General features: G+C 49.0%; 1 protein-coding gene across 1 annotated transcript; it reads right to left on the bottom strand.

Annotated features, from left to right (window-relative positions):
• Positions 1–7,289: 7,289 nt before the first annotated feature.
• cyp27c1 (cytochrome P450, family 27, subfamily C, polypeptide 1) lies at positions 7,290–19,747 on the bottom strand (the record flags this gene model as incomplete). The annotated part of the gene is made up of 10 exons (XM_084476354.1): positions 7,290–7,551; positions 7,695–7,898; positions 8,018–8,096; positions 9,645–9,811; positions 12,000–12,163; positions 12,378–12,587; positions 13,615–13,814; positions 14,351–14,541; positions 17,365–17,556; positions 19,688–19,747. The coding sequence occupies 10 exons, from the start codon at positions 19,745–19,747 to the stop codon at positions 7,429–7,431; spliced, it is 1,590 nt and encodes a 529-aa protein (XP_084332480.1). The 3' UTR covers positions 7,290–7,428.
• Positions 19,748–20,107: the final 360 nt, after the last annotated feature.

Here is a 20,107-nt window from a genome sequence, read left to right as displayed (position 1 = left end):
ACAAGACCTTGTTTCAATATATATATATATATATATATATATATATATATAATATCCCATATACATATATGGGATATTATATTATTATATAAAATTCCATATATATATGTATAGATAGGTCATGTTTTTGTTTTCAAGATTATAAAAAAGAAATATGTTTTGATGTATTGTAGCGACCCTGAGACTCTTTGGGAGTTTGTGTGTTTTGTGTTATGTGTTTGCATTGTGTTACTTTGTTGTGCCGGTTCTATGTGCATGTGTTGTGGGGTTTACTTGCCGGTCGGTGTGGGGAGTGGGTCGCCGGGTCGGCTGGGGGCGGGGCTTGGGAGAACAGGAGGGTGGGGGCTTGCACGTGGAAGCGATGCGGGTGCAGGTGGGTGTGCCGGTGAACCGGTGGTTTTGTGTGTGTATTGGTTTTTCCGGGTTCGGTGACCAGGTTGATAATAAACGGTTAACAAGAACTTGCGACTGGACATTCTTAAGTTACCGGTAGGGTCGTTACACTGGTGTCAGAAGTGAAAACTTTTTTAAAACTTTTATTTATTTATTTTTGGTCCTACTCGACGAGTCGGCTGTAGTTGCTATAGCCGTTAGCTCTTTTTTTTGTTGTCGCTTTACATCAACACCAATAATGTTCCCGGCGGACTGTCGGGTGAAGATAGAGACGGACGACTACGGCGAGGGTGCGTGTGGAGTAGCTTCGGGGTCTCTGGTGACGGGAAGAGCCCAACGGGAACCGGCCGCCGTTGGAATGAAGGGAGATTTTTCCCGCGTGGTGCGCAGCGCCGACTGCCCGTGGCCGCCACAGGACGGCTACAGACATGGCGGCGCCTTTCTCGCATCGAGCCCGGTGTCCATCAAGACGCCTAGATACACCGGTAAGGCTGACTGGGAAGCTTTCCACGCGCAATTTGAACTTTTGGCCGATGCTGGCGGATGGTCAGTGAAGGAGAAAGCGCTGCAGCTTGCGATGTGTCTGTCGGACGAGGCGTTGTCATGTTTGTTGCTGCTTAGCCCAGAGGACAGGGGTGACTATGCTGCCCTAGTGGGGGCGCTGAAGAGGCGTTTTGGACTGTGTGTTAGGCCGGGACTAATGCGCTCAGAACTCTGTAATAGGCGTAGGAAGCCGGGGGAGACGCTGCGGGCCCTGGCCAACGATATCGAGAGCCTGTCTCGGCGAGCATACGCCCACATGCCACCAGCCGTGCAGAGCGAACTCGCTCGGGATCAGTTTCTCCAGGCCCTTTCCCCTACAGAGCTACGCACGCAGACCCAGCTAGCCCACCCGCAGACTTTGCAAGAGGCCCTGGAGATGGCCATAGAGAGGGAGCTGGTGTGGGCTGGAGCCATCGACAGTCATCCAGCTCCTCAGCCGATGGTGAGATCGGCAAGGGAGGGTAATGAGGACTCACAGAAGCCAGCCTGGGTGGACGAGCTCACTGAACTCGTTCGCGCCGTCTCTATGCAGGCGGACCGCCGCTCCCCATCTCGTCCGGGGCAGAGGGTCTGCTGGGGCTGCGGGCAGCCTGGCCACCTGGTCAGACAGTGCCCTAAAGCTGCGAGTGCCCAGGGAAACGAGTCAGGGTCCGCGTAATTGGGGAAACGCGAGGCCCTGCCCCCGTACCCCCACCGTCATCGTCTGGAGGAGCCCACCATCACAGCCGGGGGGGCGGGGCTCCACCCCCCCCAGAAGCAGATGACAGCGACCCGGAGCCTGTTGTCGTGGTGGGGCGGACCTGGGCGGGGGACTTTTGTCATATTCCTGTCACTGTGGAGGGGGTGGCCTGTTTGGCTTTAGTGGATACAGGGTCTACTGTGACTCTGGTGAGGCCAGACATTTTGCCAAGCTGGACAGTACTTCAGCCTACAACCGTACAGCTCCGCACGGTCACGGGGGAGAGGGCTCCCATGAAAGGGAAGGGGTTGTTGTCCATCTGCGTAGGGGGAAAGACTGTCCTCCACCCAGTGTGGGTTGCAGCTGTGCAGGACCCCTGTATCCTGGGGCTGGACTTCCTGCGGTGCACAGGCTGCCAACTGGACCTGGAGAAGGGGGCGATTGGCTTCCAAGGAGGGCCCGCAGTCTATATGGCCCCGCCAAACACACCCTACATCCGGCCCCCACCGACAACGGCTCAGATGGAGCAGTCACACGTCCCCGGCGCCCTTCACCCCCTTGCAAAGACCTTCCAACCACCCTGGCTTCCCGATCCCTGTCCATTGACCCAGTCCCCCTTCCACAACCCTCCCCCCTCCTCCCCATCCCCTCATGTCAATGTTGTGGCCCCTGCAGACTGCTCTCTTGCCACCATGGCACCCCCCTCCATGTGCCTGGGCCCCTTCCCCTGCCCTGCCCAGCTCCCCCAGACGGGAGAGGAGACGGTGCTGTCTGCTGTGCGGGCAATATGGCAGGGCCACTGTGATGGACTCGACCCTCAACAGCAGGAGCAGCTGTGGCGACTACTGGCAGAGTTTAAGGACAGCTTCGCCTTGAACGAGAGCGACGTGGGTCAGACGCACCTGGTGCAGCATGAAATCGACACTGGGGATGCCAGGCCCATCAGAATGCGCCCACGTCGCCTGCCCTTGGCCCGACAGGAGGCTGCGGACCAGGCGCTGTGGGAGATGCAGCAGGCGGGCCTCATAGAACCCTCAGATAGTCCCTGGGCAGCAGCCGTGGTGATGGTGCCTAAGAAGGGGGGTAAGTGGAGATTCTGTGTTGACTACAGGCCACTTAACGCAGTAACGAGGAAGGACTCCTACCCCATCCCGCGCATCGATGAGGCCCTAGATGTCGTGGCTGGGTCGTCCTGGTTCTCCTCACTCGACCTCCGCTCTGGCTACTTCCAGTGTCCTCTTGCTCCTGAGGCCAGACCCAAGACTGCATTCTGCACTAGCAGAGGATTGTGGCAGTTTCGGGTCCTCCCTTTTGGCCTCTGCAATGCACCTGCAACCTTTGAGAGGCTGATGGACAGAGTGCTCACTGGCATCCCCCGGCAGCAGTGTATCGTCTACCTGGACGATATACTGGCACACGGGGGCTCCTTCGAGACAGCACTTGCCTCGCTGCGTCAGGTTCTGGAGAGAGTAGCTGCAGCGGGCTTGAAGCTCCATCCCGATAAGTGCCATTTCATGAGGAGAGAGGTAACTTTCCTTGGACACAAGGTGGGGGGGGAAGGCATTAGCACCATGGGGGACAAAGTGCAAGCTGTCCAGGACTGGCCCACCCCCACTGACACCAGACAGCTGAAGAGCTTCCTCGGACTGGCGTCTTACTACAGGCGCTTTGTGAGGGGCTTCTCCTGTGTGGCCGCTCCCCTGTTCCACCTGCTACAGAAGGACAGGGAGTTTGTGTGGGCAGAGGATTGCCAGTCTGCCTTCGAGACCCTCAAGGGAGCTCTCACCAAAGCCCCGGTGCTCTCCCCTCCTGACCCTGCCCTGCCTTTCATCCTGGACACGGACGCTAGTAATGTTGGCAATGGCGCCGTGCTGGCACAGGAGGGGCCGGAAGGGGAGCGGGTGGTGGCGTATTACAGCAGGACATTCAACAAAGCTGAACGCCGCTACTGCGTCACTCGTCGTGAGCTGCTGGCCATTGTTAGAGCCGTTCGTCACTTCAAATATTACCTCTGCGGCCTGCGCTTCACGGTAAGGACTGACCACTCCGCGCTCCAGTGGCTCATGTCTTTCAAGGAGCCAGAAGGGCAGGTCGCACGGTGGATCGAGGAGCTGCAGTCCTACAGCTTCAGTGTGGTGCACAGGGCAGGGGCTCGCCATGCTAATGCAGACGCTCTCTCCCGACGCCCCTGCAGTCAGGATGGCTGCCGCTACTGTGAAAAGAGGGAGAGCCGTGAGAAGGAGCTGCGGAGCCAGGGCGAGGGATGTTCTGCAGTGGAGGTGGTGTCCCCGGTCTGCTGTGAGCTCCGGGAGGTCGACACTACAGAGTGGAGACGGCAGCAGGAGGAGGACCCAGACCTTCGACCAGTGCTCCAGTGGGTGGACCTACAGCAGCGGCCCCCCTGGGAAGACGTGGCCGTCCTCTCCCTGGTCACCAAGGGACTGTGGGCTAAGTTTGAGGCCCTGCGGCTGTGGGATGGCGTGCTTCAGCGGGCCTGGAAGGAACCTGCCACCGGAGAAGTTAGGTGGCAGGTCGTGGTGCCTCACTCTCTGCGTGGGGAAGTGCTCCAAGCGGTCCATGGTGCTGTGGGCTCGGGGCACTTTGGGGTGTCAAAGACCCTGCGTCGCCTCCGCCTTGGCTTCTACTGGGGGCAGCACAAAAGGGACGTTGAGGACTTCTGTCGCCGCTGCGATGGCTGCACAGCCCGCAAAGGCCCCGCTGGGAGGTCCCATGCCCAGCTACAGCAGTGCCCTGTGGGGTTTCCTATGGAGAGGATTGGGGTGGATGTGGTGGGCCCGCTACCCTGTACAGAGAGGGGGAACAAGTACGTCCTCACAGCCATGGACTATTTTACTAAGTGGCCGGAGGCGTACGCTCTGCCTGACCAGGAGGCGGAGACCATAGCGGACGCTTTAGTCGGGGGGATGATAAGCCGTTTTGGGGCAGCGGAGTCCATCCACAGCGACCAGGGCAGAAATTTCGATTTCGTGTCTTTGCGGCTTTATGTGGCAGGCTGGACATGCAGAAGACCCGTACTACCCCCCTCCACCCCCAGAGTGACGGCTTGGTGGAGCGGTTTCATCGCTGTATGGAGCAGCAGCTGGCCATTGTCTCGGCTAGGCATCAGCGGGACTGGGACACTCATCTGCCTCTGGTACTCATGGCCTACAGGTCAGCTGTCCAGGAGTCGACGTCCTGCACGCCTGCTCTGCTGATGTTGGGCAGAGAGCTCCGCACCCCGGCCGACCTGGCGTTTGGCCGGCCGCCCGATTCTCCCCCTGTTCCTCCTGGCCCAGAGTACGCCAGGAGACTCCAGGACCGCCTGGAGACGGCTCACTCCTTTGCCAGGGGCCAGCTGCTGAGCGCAGGGGTGAGGCAGAAAAGGAACTATGATGTACGCTCTCGTGGCAGGCACTTTGAGGCTGGGGAGCTGGTCTGGACCTACAGCCCGCAAAGAAAGAAGGGAAGATGCCCGAAGCTCGATAGCGAGTGGATTGGGCCATGCAGGGTCCTAGAGAGGATGGGGGAGGTGGTGTACCGGGTCCAGCTACCACCTCGGGGAAGGAGGGTGGCCCTCCACAGAGACAGGTTGGCCCCTTATCGAGGCACTGCCACCCCTCAACCTGCTCCCGCGAGCCCTGCGGCTCCCCGCACCGGTGCAAATGGGCCCCAGACACGCCCACCTCAGTGTTCTGGTCCTAGGCCCCCACCGGACCCTATCCCTGTCCCCCCTCCCTGTCAATCGCCACAGTCAGCAACTTGGCCCCCGGCCCCGCCCCTCCCTTTCCCCCTGCCCCCCCCTGGGTCTGATGCTTGTGGGCCCCTCTCGGCCTCAGGCACTTCTCCCCAGCCCCCCGCAGCCCCAACACGGCCTCGGAGGGAGAGGAGAGCTCCGGGTCGCTTCCGGGACTTTGTTTGTTCCCTCGAGGACGAGGAACTTTGAAGGGGGGAGGCAATGTAGCGACCCTGAGACTCTTTGGGAGTTTGTGTGTTTTGTGTTATGTGTTTGCATTGTGTTACTTTGTTGTGCCGGTTCTATGTGCATGTGTTGTGGGGTTTACTTGCCGGTCGGTGTGGGGAGTGGGTCGCCGGGTCGGCTGGGGGCGGGGCTTGGGAGAACAGGAGGGTGGGGGCTTGCACGTGGAAGCGATGCGGGTGCAGGTGGGTGTGCCGGTGAACCGGTGGTTTTGTGTGTGTATTGGTTTTTCCGGGTTCGGTGACCAGGTTGATAATAAACGGTTAACAAGAACTTGCGACTGGACATTCTTAAGTTACCGGTAGGGTCGTTACAGTATTATCTAAAAAACTATAAAAATGGAAAACAATTCCGAACAATGCTTACGGCAGGTTGCCTCACCATTGTTGCATTATCGCTCCCTACTGGCGTAGTTTGGTATCTTCTCATAAATTCGACCTTGTTTTATACAAAGATAAAAAGTTGACAACCATATCTTCAGCAAACAAGGATGAAGGTTGTTGTTCTATAACATAACTAGTCTATAGATAAATATATATATAATAGTGTATAAGTACATATAACCACGTCTTCCTAAATGGGTCAGATGATTGCTGTCGGGTTGTATAAACACTATGCTTTAATACTGACTTGGTTTGAGAAACACTAGACTACTAACAGAGAGACATAGGCAAACTCAGTTCACCCTCCTGGTACTCCTTGCTTAAATGATGTATAAAATACATGATGCTGTCGGTGGTCCTTATTTCCTGTATTGGTTGAACCGGCTTCTTGCTGAGAGAAAATCTCAAAGAATGTTTTTAATAAGAATTGTTTTATTGGCAGCCAATGGCACTAAATGACACACAAAGTTAATAAAGACATCAGAGGGGTACAACTGAACATGTATACAAAGACAAGGCAGGCCTAATTGTTCTGTCCCTATTCCCTAAAAACATTTAAAAGGTTTTACATCACATTCATGTTATCTATCTTCATCGAACAGATAACATTGGGCATTGGATTGCATTTTTTTTTTTTGGGGGGGGGGGGTTTGGTAATGCGAAGAGCAACACTACACAATGTACTCTGAAATATCAGTTATCTAAACAAGAATATTTCCAAATTTCACACATCTGTGCTGCCAAAAAAAATGGGTGAATATTTGACTGCAATGGCATACAGCAAACAGACCCAGATGAACGTAGTTAAAATAATCAGTACATTCAGTGTCATCCTTAAACTTTGTAACTTTTTTTTAAAACCAGGGCAAACTAATACTTAAAAACAACAACAATCTTTCGGTGTAATATACAGTGTGAATATTCAGTGTACTATAGTACAGTATAAATACCGAACATATGTCATCATCAACTAAAAATTATAAAAAGACATTACTCTATACATTGTTACATCATCATTCCATCATCACCATGATCGCTCGCTAATTGTGCAGACTCATTCAAAAAAGCAGTCTCTAGGTTAGGAACTCGGCCCCCCTGACCCACCCCCCCCCCCCCCCATTATTTGCACACTGGGTGTAGTTGTGTAGGGAGTCGGTCGGTAGGTAGTACAGGTCTATAGGGGGTTTATGTCTCTTGATTTATCTGTCTCAAGGTGCTTTTTCTCTGTAAGAGAATGTAGGGGTGTAGGGGGTCTATGTCTCTAGGGGGTCTATGTGTTTAGGGGGCATATGTCTCTATGTGGTCGAGGTCAATAGATGTCTACATCTCTAAGTGTTTATGTCTGTAAGGTGGTGTAGTGGGTCTAGTTGCTCTATGTCTATAGGGGTCTATGTCTTTAGATGGTCTAGGTCTATGCTGTCTGTCTGGGTGTCTTATCTCTTTCTCTAGCAGGTCTAGGTGTCTCTGTCTCTGAACCGGATGTGTACGGGTGCCGCGGGACACAGCAGACCATGGGTCTTGGCTTTGACCGCAGAGGAGAGTAGTGGGGACACGTCGATGCTGAACTTCTGGATCAGCTGACAGGAGGAGATAAAACACTTTTAACATTTACATTCAACCAGTTACAGACACACACACACACACACATATGCCCACACACCCCTTGAACATCATCACTGATTGTCTGTGTGTGCGCGTGTGTGTGTGTTTTTGCTCTTACCCTTGCAAGGGCTAAGTGCATCTCGAGCTCCGCTATCCTGCGGCCGATACAGCTGCGGAGGCCGTAGCCGAACGGGATGGAGCCAAAGTTGTCGACGCGGTCCGTGTTGTCTTTTCGGACCCAGCGTGCCGGGCGGAAGTCTCCAGCGTCCGGGAAGTTCTGCTCCTCCATAGATGTGGAGTAGTGACAAAGAGCCAGCTGGGTCTGGCACCATGAAGCACATGGTGGTCATTTAGGATGCTTTAATCCAGAGACTCAACATTTTGTCATATGTGACAGGCAATGTGTGCATGATTATGTGTATGCATGTGTGTCCTACTCACCCCTTTAGGTATGAAGTATCCTCCCACCACCAAGTCATCCTGGGTAATCCGCCCGTTGCCAGGGAGAACTGGAAACAGCCTGCATCGGACACACAAAGACTCTCTTTCTCTTTCTCTCTCTCTCTCTCTCTCTCTCTCTAAACACAGCTTTTAAACCATTCCCTCTGGAAGACAAGCAGGAAGAGCAGACAAAGAGAGCGAGGGGCCAAAGGGAGTAGGTCCTTCAGGACGAGAGGAACTCTTCCAGCCTCTTTAAACCATGTTTACATCCGCAACAGCCCTTGAATATATTCACATGTTCACAAACTCCACCGCTGAAACTACCAGGAATTGAACACGGAAATAGGAAGCTACCACAAAGCAGAGACAAAATTACGTCGGTGCAAAGTTAGCAAGCAACATAAAAAAGTTGAAATTCCATTCTATAATAGTTATTCCACCTAAATAACCACCTGTATTTAAAATGGAGTTACTCACTTACGTAACAACCTGTATTTATTTAACTCCCATTTTGTACCTGCCTCTCGTAGCGTTCTTCACTCGCACCCTCTGCCTCCGCCTCTCCTTCCTAACATCTAACCCTCCACCTTCCCACAATCTAACCCTCCGCCACCCTACTCTTTTATCCTCCACCCCCCTACCGTCTAACTCAGGGGTGGGGAATGTACGGCCCGCGGGCCGGATACAGCCCATCAAAGCCTTTTTTTTTTTTTTTGTTAAATAAAACGTTAACAAAGCATATAGCCTAGTCTACATTATAGTTATACAAGCATAAGTGACAACTATTGAACAAAATGAATTAAGGAGAAAAAGGTTAATTTCCTTTTCGTTTACTTTGGAATGTTGAGGGTCACATTGGGTTAGCCTAAACAAGTCGCAGTGTCATTTCTAAATCTAACCATTGACGGCTAGCATGGCATCCGCCAAGAAACGAAAGGTTGATAATGAATGTCGCTTTCACCAGACCACATTCAGAGAGAGAAAACGTTGTGCATGCAAGTTATGTGGTGAGGGGGTTATTTTTATAGGCCTAAAAAATGTGCGGGCCCCCGAAACAAGTTACAAAAATTGATACGGCCCTTGATGTCAAAAAGGTTCCCCACCACTGCTCTAACCCATCACCTCCCTACCATCTAACCCTCCACCTCCCTACCCTCCACCTGCCTAGCATCAAACCCTTCACCTGCCCACCACCTAACCCTCTACCTGCCCGCCATCTAACCCTCTACCTGCCTGCCATCTAACCCTCCAGCTTCCTAGCATCTAACCCACGACCTGCACAACATCTAACATCTAACCTTCCACCTGCCACGCATCTAACCCTCCCCCACCCTACCCTCTTTTCCTCCACCTCCCTACCATCTAATCCTCCGCCTCCCGACCATCTAACCCTCCACCTCCTGAGACGAAGAGAGCTCACCACCCAGAGGTCCAAGCCAAAGTTCAGACTTCTTCACCACGCAACAGAAGTCTTCAGTAAAGTCCGTAGGCGTAGTCCGTACTTCAGACCTCTTCACCGCACAACAGACTATGCCTCGCAAAGGCATAGTCCGTACTCGTGAAATGGTTTTCAGTTATAAAATAAGTTCTAAAACATAGACAGTGAGTCAGGGTCATTTGTGTGTACCTGAGGGTCTCCTTAACGAGGCCTCGGACGAGGGGGAGGCGAGTAACGTGGTCGGCGGTGGGGGTCTCCTCCGGCCCCAGGACCCCCAGCACCTCCTCATAGATCTCCTGCTGCACCTCCTTGTTCAGAGCCAGCATGTAGACGGCCCAGGTCAAGGTGAACGATGTCTGGAGGGAGAGCCAGAGTGAGAGGGTAATTTGAGAGAGAGACACTGAGCTGAATATAGAACAAAGGATCTCTATTTGGCAGCGACAGTTTCAACCCACAAAAGACTGTACCACATTACCACAACAGACAGTGGAAGAAGGCTTTCCAAAATACTTTACCAATACCAGACCAGTCTGTCTGAGGCCAGAATGGGTATAATGAGCCATGTTAATTATTATCTGTATTGTTTTTTTCCTCTATTCATTATCTAATTAATATGTTTGTAGTTAGTGTGAATTTGAGTGGGAAAGGGTATGTTTCTAGTTAGTGTGTATTGGAGTTGAAATGTGTGTTTGATGTTAGTGCTGTGGATTCTAGAAACAAGATAGGCTAACTGGAGCTCTTGTTCTTCAATATGAATGCATTGGTTGCTGTCAACCACTCTGACAATTCTCTCTCTCTCCCTATGTGCATCTTCTTGCCTATGCTGAACAGCTCTGGCTCACTCTAAGCTTCTTCAGCTCATCTCTCCTTTCCTATTCCTCAAGAATGTTTGTTTCGAGATCGCACCAATTAGTGTGGCGGCTCCTGGAATGCCTTCTTATTTGAGAGCTTGTAGGGAGACTAGAACCTGACTCGCTGGGACCTCTGTCAGTAAGAACTCATGGGATTGGGTAAATGCCTTATGCTGTGCCATATGAATCCCATAGTAGTCAGGGGGCCACCTATCCCTTTTAGGTCCAGCCTCTAATACATGGCCAATTGGCATGGCTAAGGTGCTGTTTGAGACAGTTCTCGGATGGCCTCGTCCATGATAGGCGAGGCACATTATTTATTTTGACCAAAGGAGGGGCCTCACATACACAAACACACACACACACACAATATATGCATTTGTACCGTATAACAAGTTTTTATACAAGTTGTATAACAAAGTTGTATACAAGTTGTATAACAAAGCTGTTAAACAAGTTGTATAACAAAGTTGTAACGCAAGTTGTATAACAAAGTTGTTACACAAGTTCTAAATAGTGTGTGTGCGTGCATGCGACAGAGACACATTGAACTAAAAACAAGGTCCCACCCTGTGAGAATCTCAAGCCAACCAACAAGAAACCGGATCTGGGTGAGAACATCTTTAGCGATGGAGTAAATGTATGTGTGCGTACAGGGCCGGCCCAAGCTTTTTGGGGGCCCTAAGCAGAATTTGTTTTAAGCCTTTGGGCCCCCCCCTCCCACCACCGAGGGCCCCCCCTCCCACCACCGAGGAGACTGTGCTTGATGATTATTGACACAAACGGCACACCATGTCACATTATAAATTGCATTAATACAGGAATGGATTGTGAACTACTACTACTACTACTACCCTCCTCCAATTTGTGCAAAAGTGGGTGTAAATGGGGGAGTGGGGGCGGGTCTGGGGGTCCTCCCCCAGAAATTTTTGAATTTGATAGATGGGATTTCCTGTATTCTGGTGCATCTTGGGGATGGCCAGCTGGAGATGGGCGATACCTTAATTCGTTCAGATTCATAGCCTATAACCTGACTTGCATGGCCTGCATAAGCAAACTAATATACCACTGGGTTTAGCTGCCCCCAAACCATAAGTCTAATTTAAAGGCCTAGCCTATATTTTGGTCCATATTTGATTAGATACATTAAGGGTTCCACACAGACATTGTGGCATAAGTAGAATTTCATGATTTAGAGGGCTTTCAGATATATCACATCACATATCGTGTGATATTTACCTGGGGGGCCCCATTCATCAACCCATAACCCATTTTGTATGATTAAGGAAGCCATATTAAGAAATATCACATTCTGTATTTGATCTGGGGCCCCATTGAGAGGGTCATCCACCCCTGTATTAATATAGTTGTCATTTACCCCAAACCAGTGTCTTTTTAACCTCAGAGGGTACTGAAATCACAAATCTATTTTAAACTCTCATATTTGAAGTGAAACACTTAAGTGTGGTTTACTGAACTTGAATTAAAAAAAAAAAAAATTGGGGGGGGCCCTGTGTGCCTATGTGCTGACCTTTGGCTGACTCCCTGACGTTGGTGCCAAAGAACACAATCCTTGAAATGCAACATTATACACAAACACACACACACAGTCTCTGTCACAAACACATTGAAACAAAACCAGGCCATCCTTTGACACACCCTCTCTCACACACACACACACACACACACACACCGTGTCGACGCCTGCCAGTAGCATCTCCGTCGCGTTGGCATAGATCTCCTCCAGGCTCATCTCCATGGTAACCAGCATGTGGGTGAGGAGACCCCCCTTTACCTCCTCCCCCCGCTCTGTCTGACCTTTGACCTCCTTCAACCTCTTACTGACATGGACTTGACCTGGAGAAGGGTGGTAGGGGAGGCAGAGAAGAAAGCAGGGGAGAGAAGAAGAGAGTGAGAGATTGTGCAGAAGCATCATTCAAAAACACACAACCAATCAAAATACAAACACAAGTCAACACACAACACAACACACACACCCATAAACACAAAACACACAAACTGCTCAAGACCCCACAACATAATACACACGCACACATCACAGATTCCTTACTGAAGTTGAAAAGGCCGTCCCAGGAGCTGCAGAAGTCCTCCCAGGGCCCCGGCAGGACAGGCCGGAGCCACCGCGGGATGGCCCCGGCGTACATGGTGGTCTTGAAGGAGCTGAACATGAGGTGCAGAGCAGTGATGTAGTCCTGCGTCTTTCTCGGCACCTCCTCCTCCAGACAGCCCAGACGAGTCTCATACAGGATGGTGGCCATTCCTGAAGAGGACGCAGATGGAATAAACACATTATTATGACTTGTAAACTTAAAGTTTTGGACGTATTTTTGACGTGGAGGCGGCCTAGCAACCCGCTGGATCAGCTACTGGCTTGGCTGGTCATTAGCTCCAGAGGCTGCAGCACACAGAGGCTAGCAGCCCGCTGGATCAGCTGCTGGTACGGCTGGTCATTGATTACCCGGCGTGCTGGTTACCAGACAGAGGCTAATAACCTACCAAGCCAGGAGCTTGGAGCGGGGTTGCTAGGCTTTGAAGCTAATGACAAGCCAAGCCAGTAGCTAGGCTAGCCGGCTCCTTTGAAGTTTCACATTTTTGCGTGCCCTCAGTCGAGCTGGGAGACAAGACCAATGAAGTCCCCCGCTTCCCTTCATCCCACCTGCATGTCTAAATCATGTCATCAGCTTTTTTTTGTTACGAAGACAATACTTTTTACATCAATCTGAGTCCAGAGTCAGTCTCTTCCTCCTTCCCCTCTCCTCCCCTCGACTCATTGAGGCAGGCCAGCTGTACTTTAAGCATAGAAATCAACAACAATGAGTTCCAATGAGTTATGGCTGGAATTTGAACCCTTGCCAGAAAGCATTGAAACATATGGTAGTTATTAACCTTTCCTATCCTACAGTACATCTCCTTGATATCCAACATTCCTTCATCAGCCAACTGGAAACAACCTTACTCCCCCATTACTGCAATGTCTCACACATCCAGTTTTACATGAACTATTACTTCTTTCCACAAACAGGAGAGGAGAAGGGAGGAGGAAGAAAGAAGAGAGAGAAGAGAGGAGGAGGATAGGAAGGAGATGGAGGGTGAGAGAGGAAGAGGGAGAAGAGGGAGAGGAAGAGGGAGAGGGAGAGAGGAGAAGGAAGAAAGGAAGGAGGGAGGAGAGTAAGAAGGATAGGGAGAAGACTCTCCTATTCTCATACCGGTTGGGTCGGTTGGGTCGGTTTTTCTGCACATAGGAAGCGTCCTATTTGGCAAGTCTGTTGTGTGAAATCATCCCCTACCCTCCATGGCGTAGTTGAAGAACAGGTCATTGATGTTGACCACAGACTCCCCATCAGGTGATCGGCTGCGTAGGAAGCTGACCCTCTTCACCAGGTCGTCCACCACGAGGTTCACATCCTCTGAGAACATGGCCACGTCTCGCGGTCGCATGATCAGCTGCCGCAACACACTACGCATCTTCAGCCATTCCTCGCCCTCCCTGCAGCACACAAAGAGCAACACAACTTTTGTTAAATGAATTACACTCATAACCTTCACACGTTACACGGTGCTATGTACCACAACACTAGAAAGATGTTATATATCCCACGTTCTAATGACTTTAAAAACTCTTACTCTTACAATTTAAACTCCCTGTAGGGTGAAGGGTCGGTCGTAGAAAATCAAGGCATCATAATGTCCCGTTTTCTGAGAGTGAGGACAGAAACACTCGGTGTGGCTGTGCCTTAAGTTACAAAACAGAGGCGTTTTAAACTATCCCTAGCCCCAACATCTTATGCACCCCACACTCTAAAGACTCCAACACTCTCATTAGCATATGAGGCCAGTGTTGGCACCCACACCACATATTAGGCAAGTATAGGATCATGCATCCCTATCCTCAGCCCTCTCCAAATATCACTAGACCTTTTACATGATATTTTAAAAGGCACATGGAGAAGATAACCTGTATTTATAATCCGTAGCGGGCTTACAGCTAGTCTACTTCAGCTTCATGGGTCAAAGGTCACTCACGCAGAGATGAGTGCGGTGGAGCGGCCCCTTATGTCACGGTATTCCTTCCAGGACTCCATGTTTGCCCTCTGGGGTGTGGCTCCCTCGGCCCGCAGCACCTGGGCTACCAAGTCGCGGTCAGCGATGGACACCACCAGCTGGGGCCCGAAGCGAGACTTGAAAATCTTCCCGTACTTCTGACGGTGCTCCATCTAGAGACGCAGGGAAGATGCACTCTTCATCGTCATCACAAATGATACACATGATCCTCATCACAGAGTCACGATCCTATCACAGGAACCCAGAATCAATCATTTTCCGGGGCTGTTCAGAATATTGTGTTTATGTTACATGTTCATGTATTAAATACATGGATATGTAACATGTGATATTATAATGCTTGCATGGTACACAAAAGGCAATAATCGCCACAGGTCGTAAACAAGCGCAAATGGTAAAACACAAACTGGTGGGTTACACGTATTGTGTAATAAAATATCAAATTTTGGTTATTTCTTAAACAGAATACACCCTACCCCGATTATATTCCCTTTAAATCCCCAAATCAGCATGAAAAGAACTACGAGTTCAACTCACTAAACATCATATACAATCACTGAGGTAGATTATGACAATAAAAAGCACATATCTCACTAGAAATGATATCAAAGCGCATTTTAATGCCGAAACAAGCATAATATTGCATAATGCTAATGTTTTCTGGTTCTGCAGTTTATGGGACTTCCTCACTGATCATTCATGTTGCCAGACATTCGCAGGAATCTCTCCTAGCATTGCCTAGGAAGATTTTTTTTTTTTTTTTTTGCATAACCTTTCGTAAGATATCATACTCACGTTGTATGTGACCAGCCTGTTGTGGAATACATTCATAATGCAGAAAATGTTTGACTTTGACAGTAACTTTGACTAGTGCAGCTTAACATATCAGTCAGTAGGCCTATAAGTAAAGTGAGAGAAAGAATGCAGGGGGCTTCTTTCTTCTTGGGGTACAGCTTCAGTGGACAACTTGGAGTAAGCTAAGCATACAGGGTTCATCCCCGGGGCAGAAGAAGGTGTGAATGACATCTACATTTACATGTAGATGTCATAAAGCCCTCCCTGTCTTTTCCTGTCAAGATGAGGTGAACCACATATCGAGAGATTTACAGTTCTAGGGTTCCCCTTGAAGGCAGCTAAGTAAACAAGGTTCATCTTGGTAGCAGCAGAAGGTGTAAACAAGTGCCACATGTGGATGTCACTGAGAATCTAGTGCTTTGTTGTGCCTATTCCACACTTCATTCATATGGGCAAGATAATGATTATACTTCCTCCAACCCTATGGTAAAATTATCCCATACTTGTTATCAGGCAATGTAATAAAGTGTCCTTTTGAAATAAACAAAAAAGTGATGTCAGACGGCTTCCAGTTTCTTGCATTTGATTTGGGGGATGTAAAATCAAATTAAATCAGCACTGCTAATTGGCTTGGGTTGGTTTATAGGGAGGGGTCTTTAAGGGATAGTGAACAAATATGTAATTATATGTCAAAATGACATTCAGTCACAAGATGGCGCTGTTGGAAAGTATTCTGAAAAGAAAAAAAGGGTAACAGGGAATTATTATTTCAGTAAAGGAACTGCTCACAAGCAAATATGCCTTGCTGAGCAGCAAAGTCAGAATATAATGATGGGAATTGAATCATCCTTCCAGCAACAGGTTGTTAGACCAAAGCGAACAACTCATGGTCCATCTGTTCATCATGATACGTCCCATTTAACACAATACTCTTATTGTTCTTTACTGAATGATGGAAACCAAGGTGATATTTGTAACCTTATACAGAGGCAAAATGACATCAATGCTCTTCTGGTTCAACAGAATCTCTCTCCTACTTTACCACCAAGTGACATTCCTGTTCGTGATGGTGATCCTTTGCAGTATGAAGTTTTTATCAGAGCATTGTGATGAAAGAAAGTCAGAGTGTAAAGAAAGTCAGATGACTACGGTGACTGCTTGCATATTCTAGCCCACCGCAGCTGCCAACATATGCTTCCAGCTAAGGGCTATCAAAGAGCAAAAGATTTGCTTAAAGAACATTTTGGTAATGAACATAAGAAGTAAGTGATCAAATCAGAGGATGTGAAAGCATTGCAAGCATTCTCGCTGTTCTTTAGAGGCTGTTGCAATGCAATGGAACATCTCACCTATATGGAGGAAATCTTTCTAAAATGAAGACCATCCTTCTGAAACGGTCTTACAAGTTCAGAGACAAGTGGAGGAATAGGGCATGTCAGCTACGGGAGCAGCATGGACATCGAGACAGATTTTCAAATTCATAGAGAGACAGTGAAGATACTGTCAGATCCACTTTTTGGAGACATCCAGGATGTTACAACTGTCAAAGACTCAATTTTTTGCAAAGGCAAAAGAAAAGTCAAAACCCACAGGAAGGAGTTTTGCGACAATACAGTGAGCAGGGACAGATTATAAAAGCAGAACTCAACCGAGTTGTGAACTTCCAATGTAATCACAATGAGAAATGGGACTCCTCTTGCATCACCAGGCTCCTGCCCGTGGTATAGGCGAATACTAGAGGCGCGGTCCATCCATATTACTTACTATGGATGAACCCCCTTTTTCTTTTTCTTTTTTACTTTTACTCATTTGTAGGCCCTACTAATACTCTTTTAATGCAGTTGTACTAATAATATTGTGATTTTATTACAATAGTAATATTTGAAATATAACAAAGAAGCCCACAACAAGCCCACAACTTAAAATAGGGCCTATATTAAATAGGCCCTATTTTGAGTGTTACCTCACATCAATAAAGACATTTCCACCATACATTTATGCAGAAAGGGCAATATTTGTCTGCAGAAAAATTCACCAGAATGCAGGAAATGAAGTGACCAACATTTGAGCCTTGAAGCTGTGATTGATATTGGCACGCACAAAAATGTCTTCTTGGTTTTAACATTTGCCCACTTTGAAATGCGAGAAAGTTAGAAAAGATTAATAAAACAATGTCTTACCTGGATCTCGTGGATTCTGCTAAATCCGTCACGATAGAAGAACTCCACCAGATTACGAAACGTGCTTGGTCCGGGCATCTCCTTGAGAGTCTTCACCCGGGACACATCTTCCAGGGTCTCCGGTCGGATCAGACCCGTGCGAAGGGTCTCCTCCCTGGCCGCGGTGATCGGAGGCGCATCGCTGGATGCAGACTTGTGCAACGCGCGCAAAGAAAAGTAATGCCTTTTACTAACCAAATGTCTCGTGCGTAAATTCATCATTTATTCGTTAGGTAATTAAAATGTGTGTTTGGGGAGACAGTCCGCTCAGTCTCAAAAGCAAAGCTGGTGAGCCAACTGAAGGTTCAGTGTGTATAATGGCCGGTATTATAATAAGAATAAGTATTGTATAAGAGTAGTGATCTTGATCTCCTCTCAGACCAGCGCGCCGTCTATTTACTACCGCCCCACTGCTCTTCGGAGAGTATCGCGAGAAGTGAAAGGTTCCAGAGGCGCAGCACCGTCATCATACAAAACTTTGGTTATGAAATTAATAATAATAAAAATATGGGATATTTGAGATATAATTGTAACATTATATATTGAATATGTAGCTGAAAACACCACGTAATGATTACAAATTAATATACAGGCCGAGACATACATATTAACATATAGCCTACATATATATATACATGTACACACATTTAACTAAAATAAAAGTACTTTTTTCCATTGGTTGGTAGCTTAGTGGCCAGCGTGCTTGCAAATTTAGTTTGGGCAGGGGCTTCTGAATATGTGTTTTCCTTGGATTTTGGCACAAGGGATTATAACATCTAATTCTGTGTATAAATGAAATATATCTCAATATATCCCAAGTGTTATCTCAAAACTACAAAGGAGGAAAAAAATTGGGACGATGTTTACAGCAGGTTATAGAATCAATAGTAAGGGTGCTATTAATTCATACTTGTACTGGCCTACTTCTTTCCACCCTTCTTATAAAGTCAACCTTATTTTATACAAAAATACATAAAAAAAAAAAAAGCTTCCCCATCTGCATATTCCTATATATTTATATTTGACTCACTTTTTATGTAGCCCCCCATACTACTATAAAAGACTGATAAAACGACACAAAGTAAATGTTTTATTAGCAGTAGCAACAGGTGGTTATAGGTAGCATTTACATTTAGAAACTTTGACGTACTTTGATGTATATCTTAAGCAAACAAGGATGAATCTAACCTTTTTCCTCAACTAACTTGCTAGTTATTGTGTTGAGTTGGATTGATGCGTATTTCTTCTATGATGATCCAAAAAAACATAATTTATATAACTACTGCCACATGTAATGTTGTGGCGAGCAGCACGGGAATGATCAGACGGGAGACCAGATTTAAAGCAGTTCGCAACTCTCGTGCCCCATACACCGCACAACCCCTACGAGTTGCCTACATTTACACACAGCACACAGACACTAATGCCGCTTTTCCACCGACAGTATCAGCTCGACTCGACTCAACTCAACTCGCCTTGACTCGACTCGGTTCCAGGCGCGTTTCCATCTAAAAAAGTACCTCTTCAATGTGGGCGGGTCGTAGAAAAGAACCTCTCCACCATGGGCGGGTCGTCATTAGGTTTTAATCACGGGAGACGCGATTCCCGGGAAATCTGAATCTGATCAAGACTATTTCCTGATTTCCGGGAAAGGTTATGATGGGAAATAAAATACGCGCGTCTATTGTTGTCATACGGTAACGTTGATGGAGGCGAAACTCGAGCCCTAGGAAAGGAACGACACAACAGAACGAAACAGCGAAACGCTGATCCTCTGGAGCCGGTCCGTGGACTCCAGCCACGCCGGACACACACAACCACGCCGGACACACACAACCACGCCGGACACACACAACCACGCGCAGCCTAACTCTAGCCCCGGGAAAGGAGCGACACACACGGCGAAACGCTGATCAGTGTCCCCCTCGGGAGCGGGTTTGTGGACTCCAGCCACGCTGGACACAACTTGGAGTGATTATTCCCATTTACAGCCGCTGGCCAATCAGTTACCAGCAGCCTGTTTACGTCACACAAAAGTACCTACTCCGCTCGCTTGGAACCTCGACGGAGGTAGTACTAAAAAAAAGTACCCGGTACTAGGTACCGGGTACTTTTTTTGCCAATGGAAACGCAAAAAAGGCGTGGCGAGTCGAGTCAAGTCGAGCTGGTACTGGCGGTGGAAATGCGGCATAACACACACCAAATACCCCACACACGTGCCTCAGTGGCGGTGGCGCTTCATGCCTGTGTTGTGTGGTCCGTGTGTTGGCCTGGTCTTCTGGACCACGTTCTTCCCCTGCCCGGACTGGAGCACCATGCTGAGGGTGATGGCCACCCGACACATTACTCCGGGCTCCCTAATGGGTCAGCAGGTCCAGGCCAATGATACCCGGGTCGTGGATGTACGCAAGCAAGAACCCATGCTCCACCTCCCGGTCTCCCACCTCGACGACCAGCCACTTCCTCCCGTTCTCGGCTCTTGTCACCGTCGTCAGCCGGACGTTGGTTGGCATCCATGCCCTTGGGAGGACGCCAGGATGTACCACTGTTACCAGGGAGATGGTCGACCCGGTGTCCACCAGGGCACTGCAGGGGCGACCATCGAGGCTGAAGCCAACGTACAGGCCCCCAATGCGGCCCGGTCCACCAACCAGGGCGCACCGGCCATGGAGAGGCTAAAGTGGTTGTCCCCTCCCAGGACCGC

This window comes from Micromesistius poutassou (genome assembly GCF_964030765.1).
Source record: "Micromesistius poutassou genome assembly, chromosome: 12".
NCBI lineage: Eukaryota > Metazoa > Chordata > Actinopteri > Gadiformes > Gadidae > Micromesistius > Micromesistius poutassou.
This window is presented reverse-complemented; position numbering and strand designations above follow the sequence as displayed.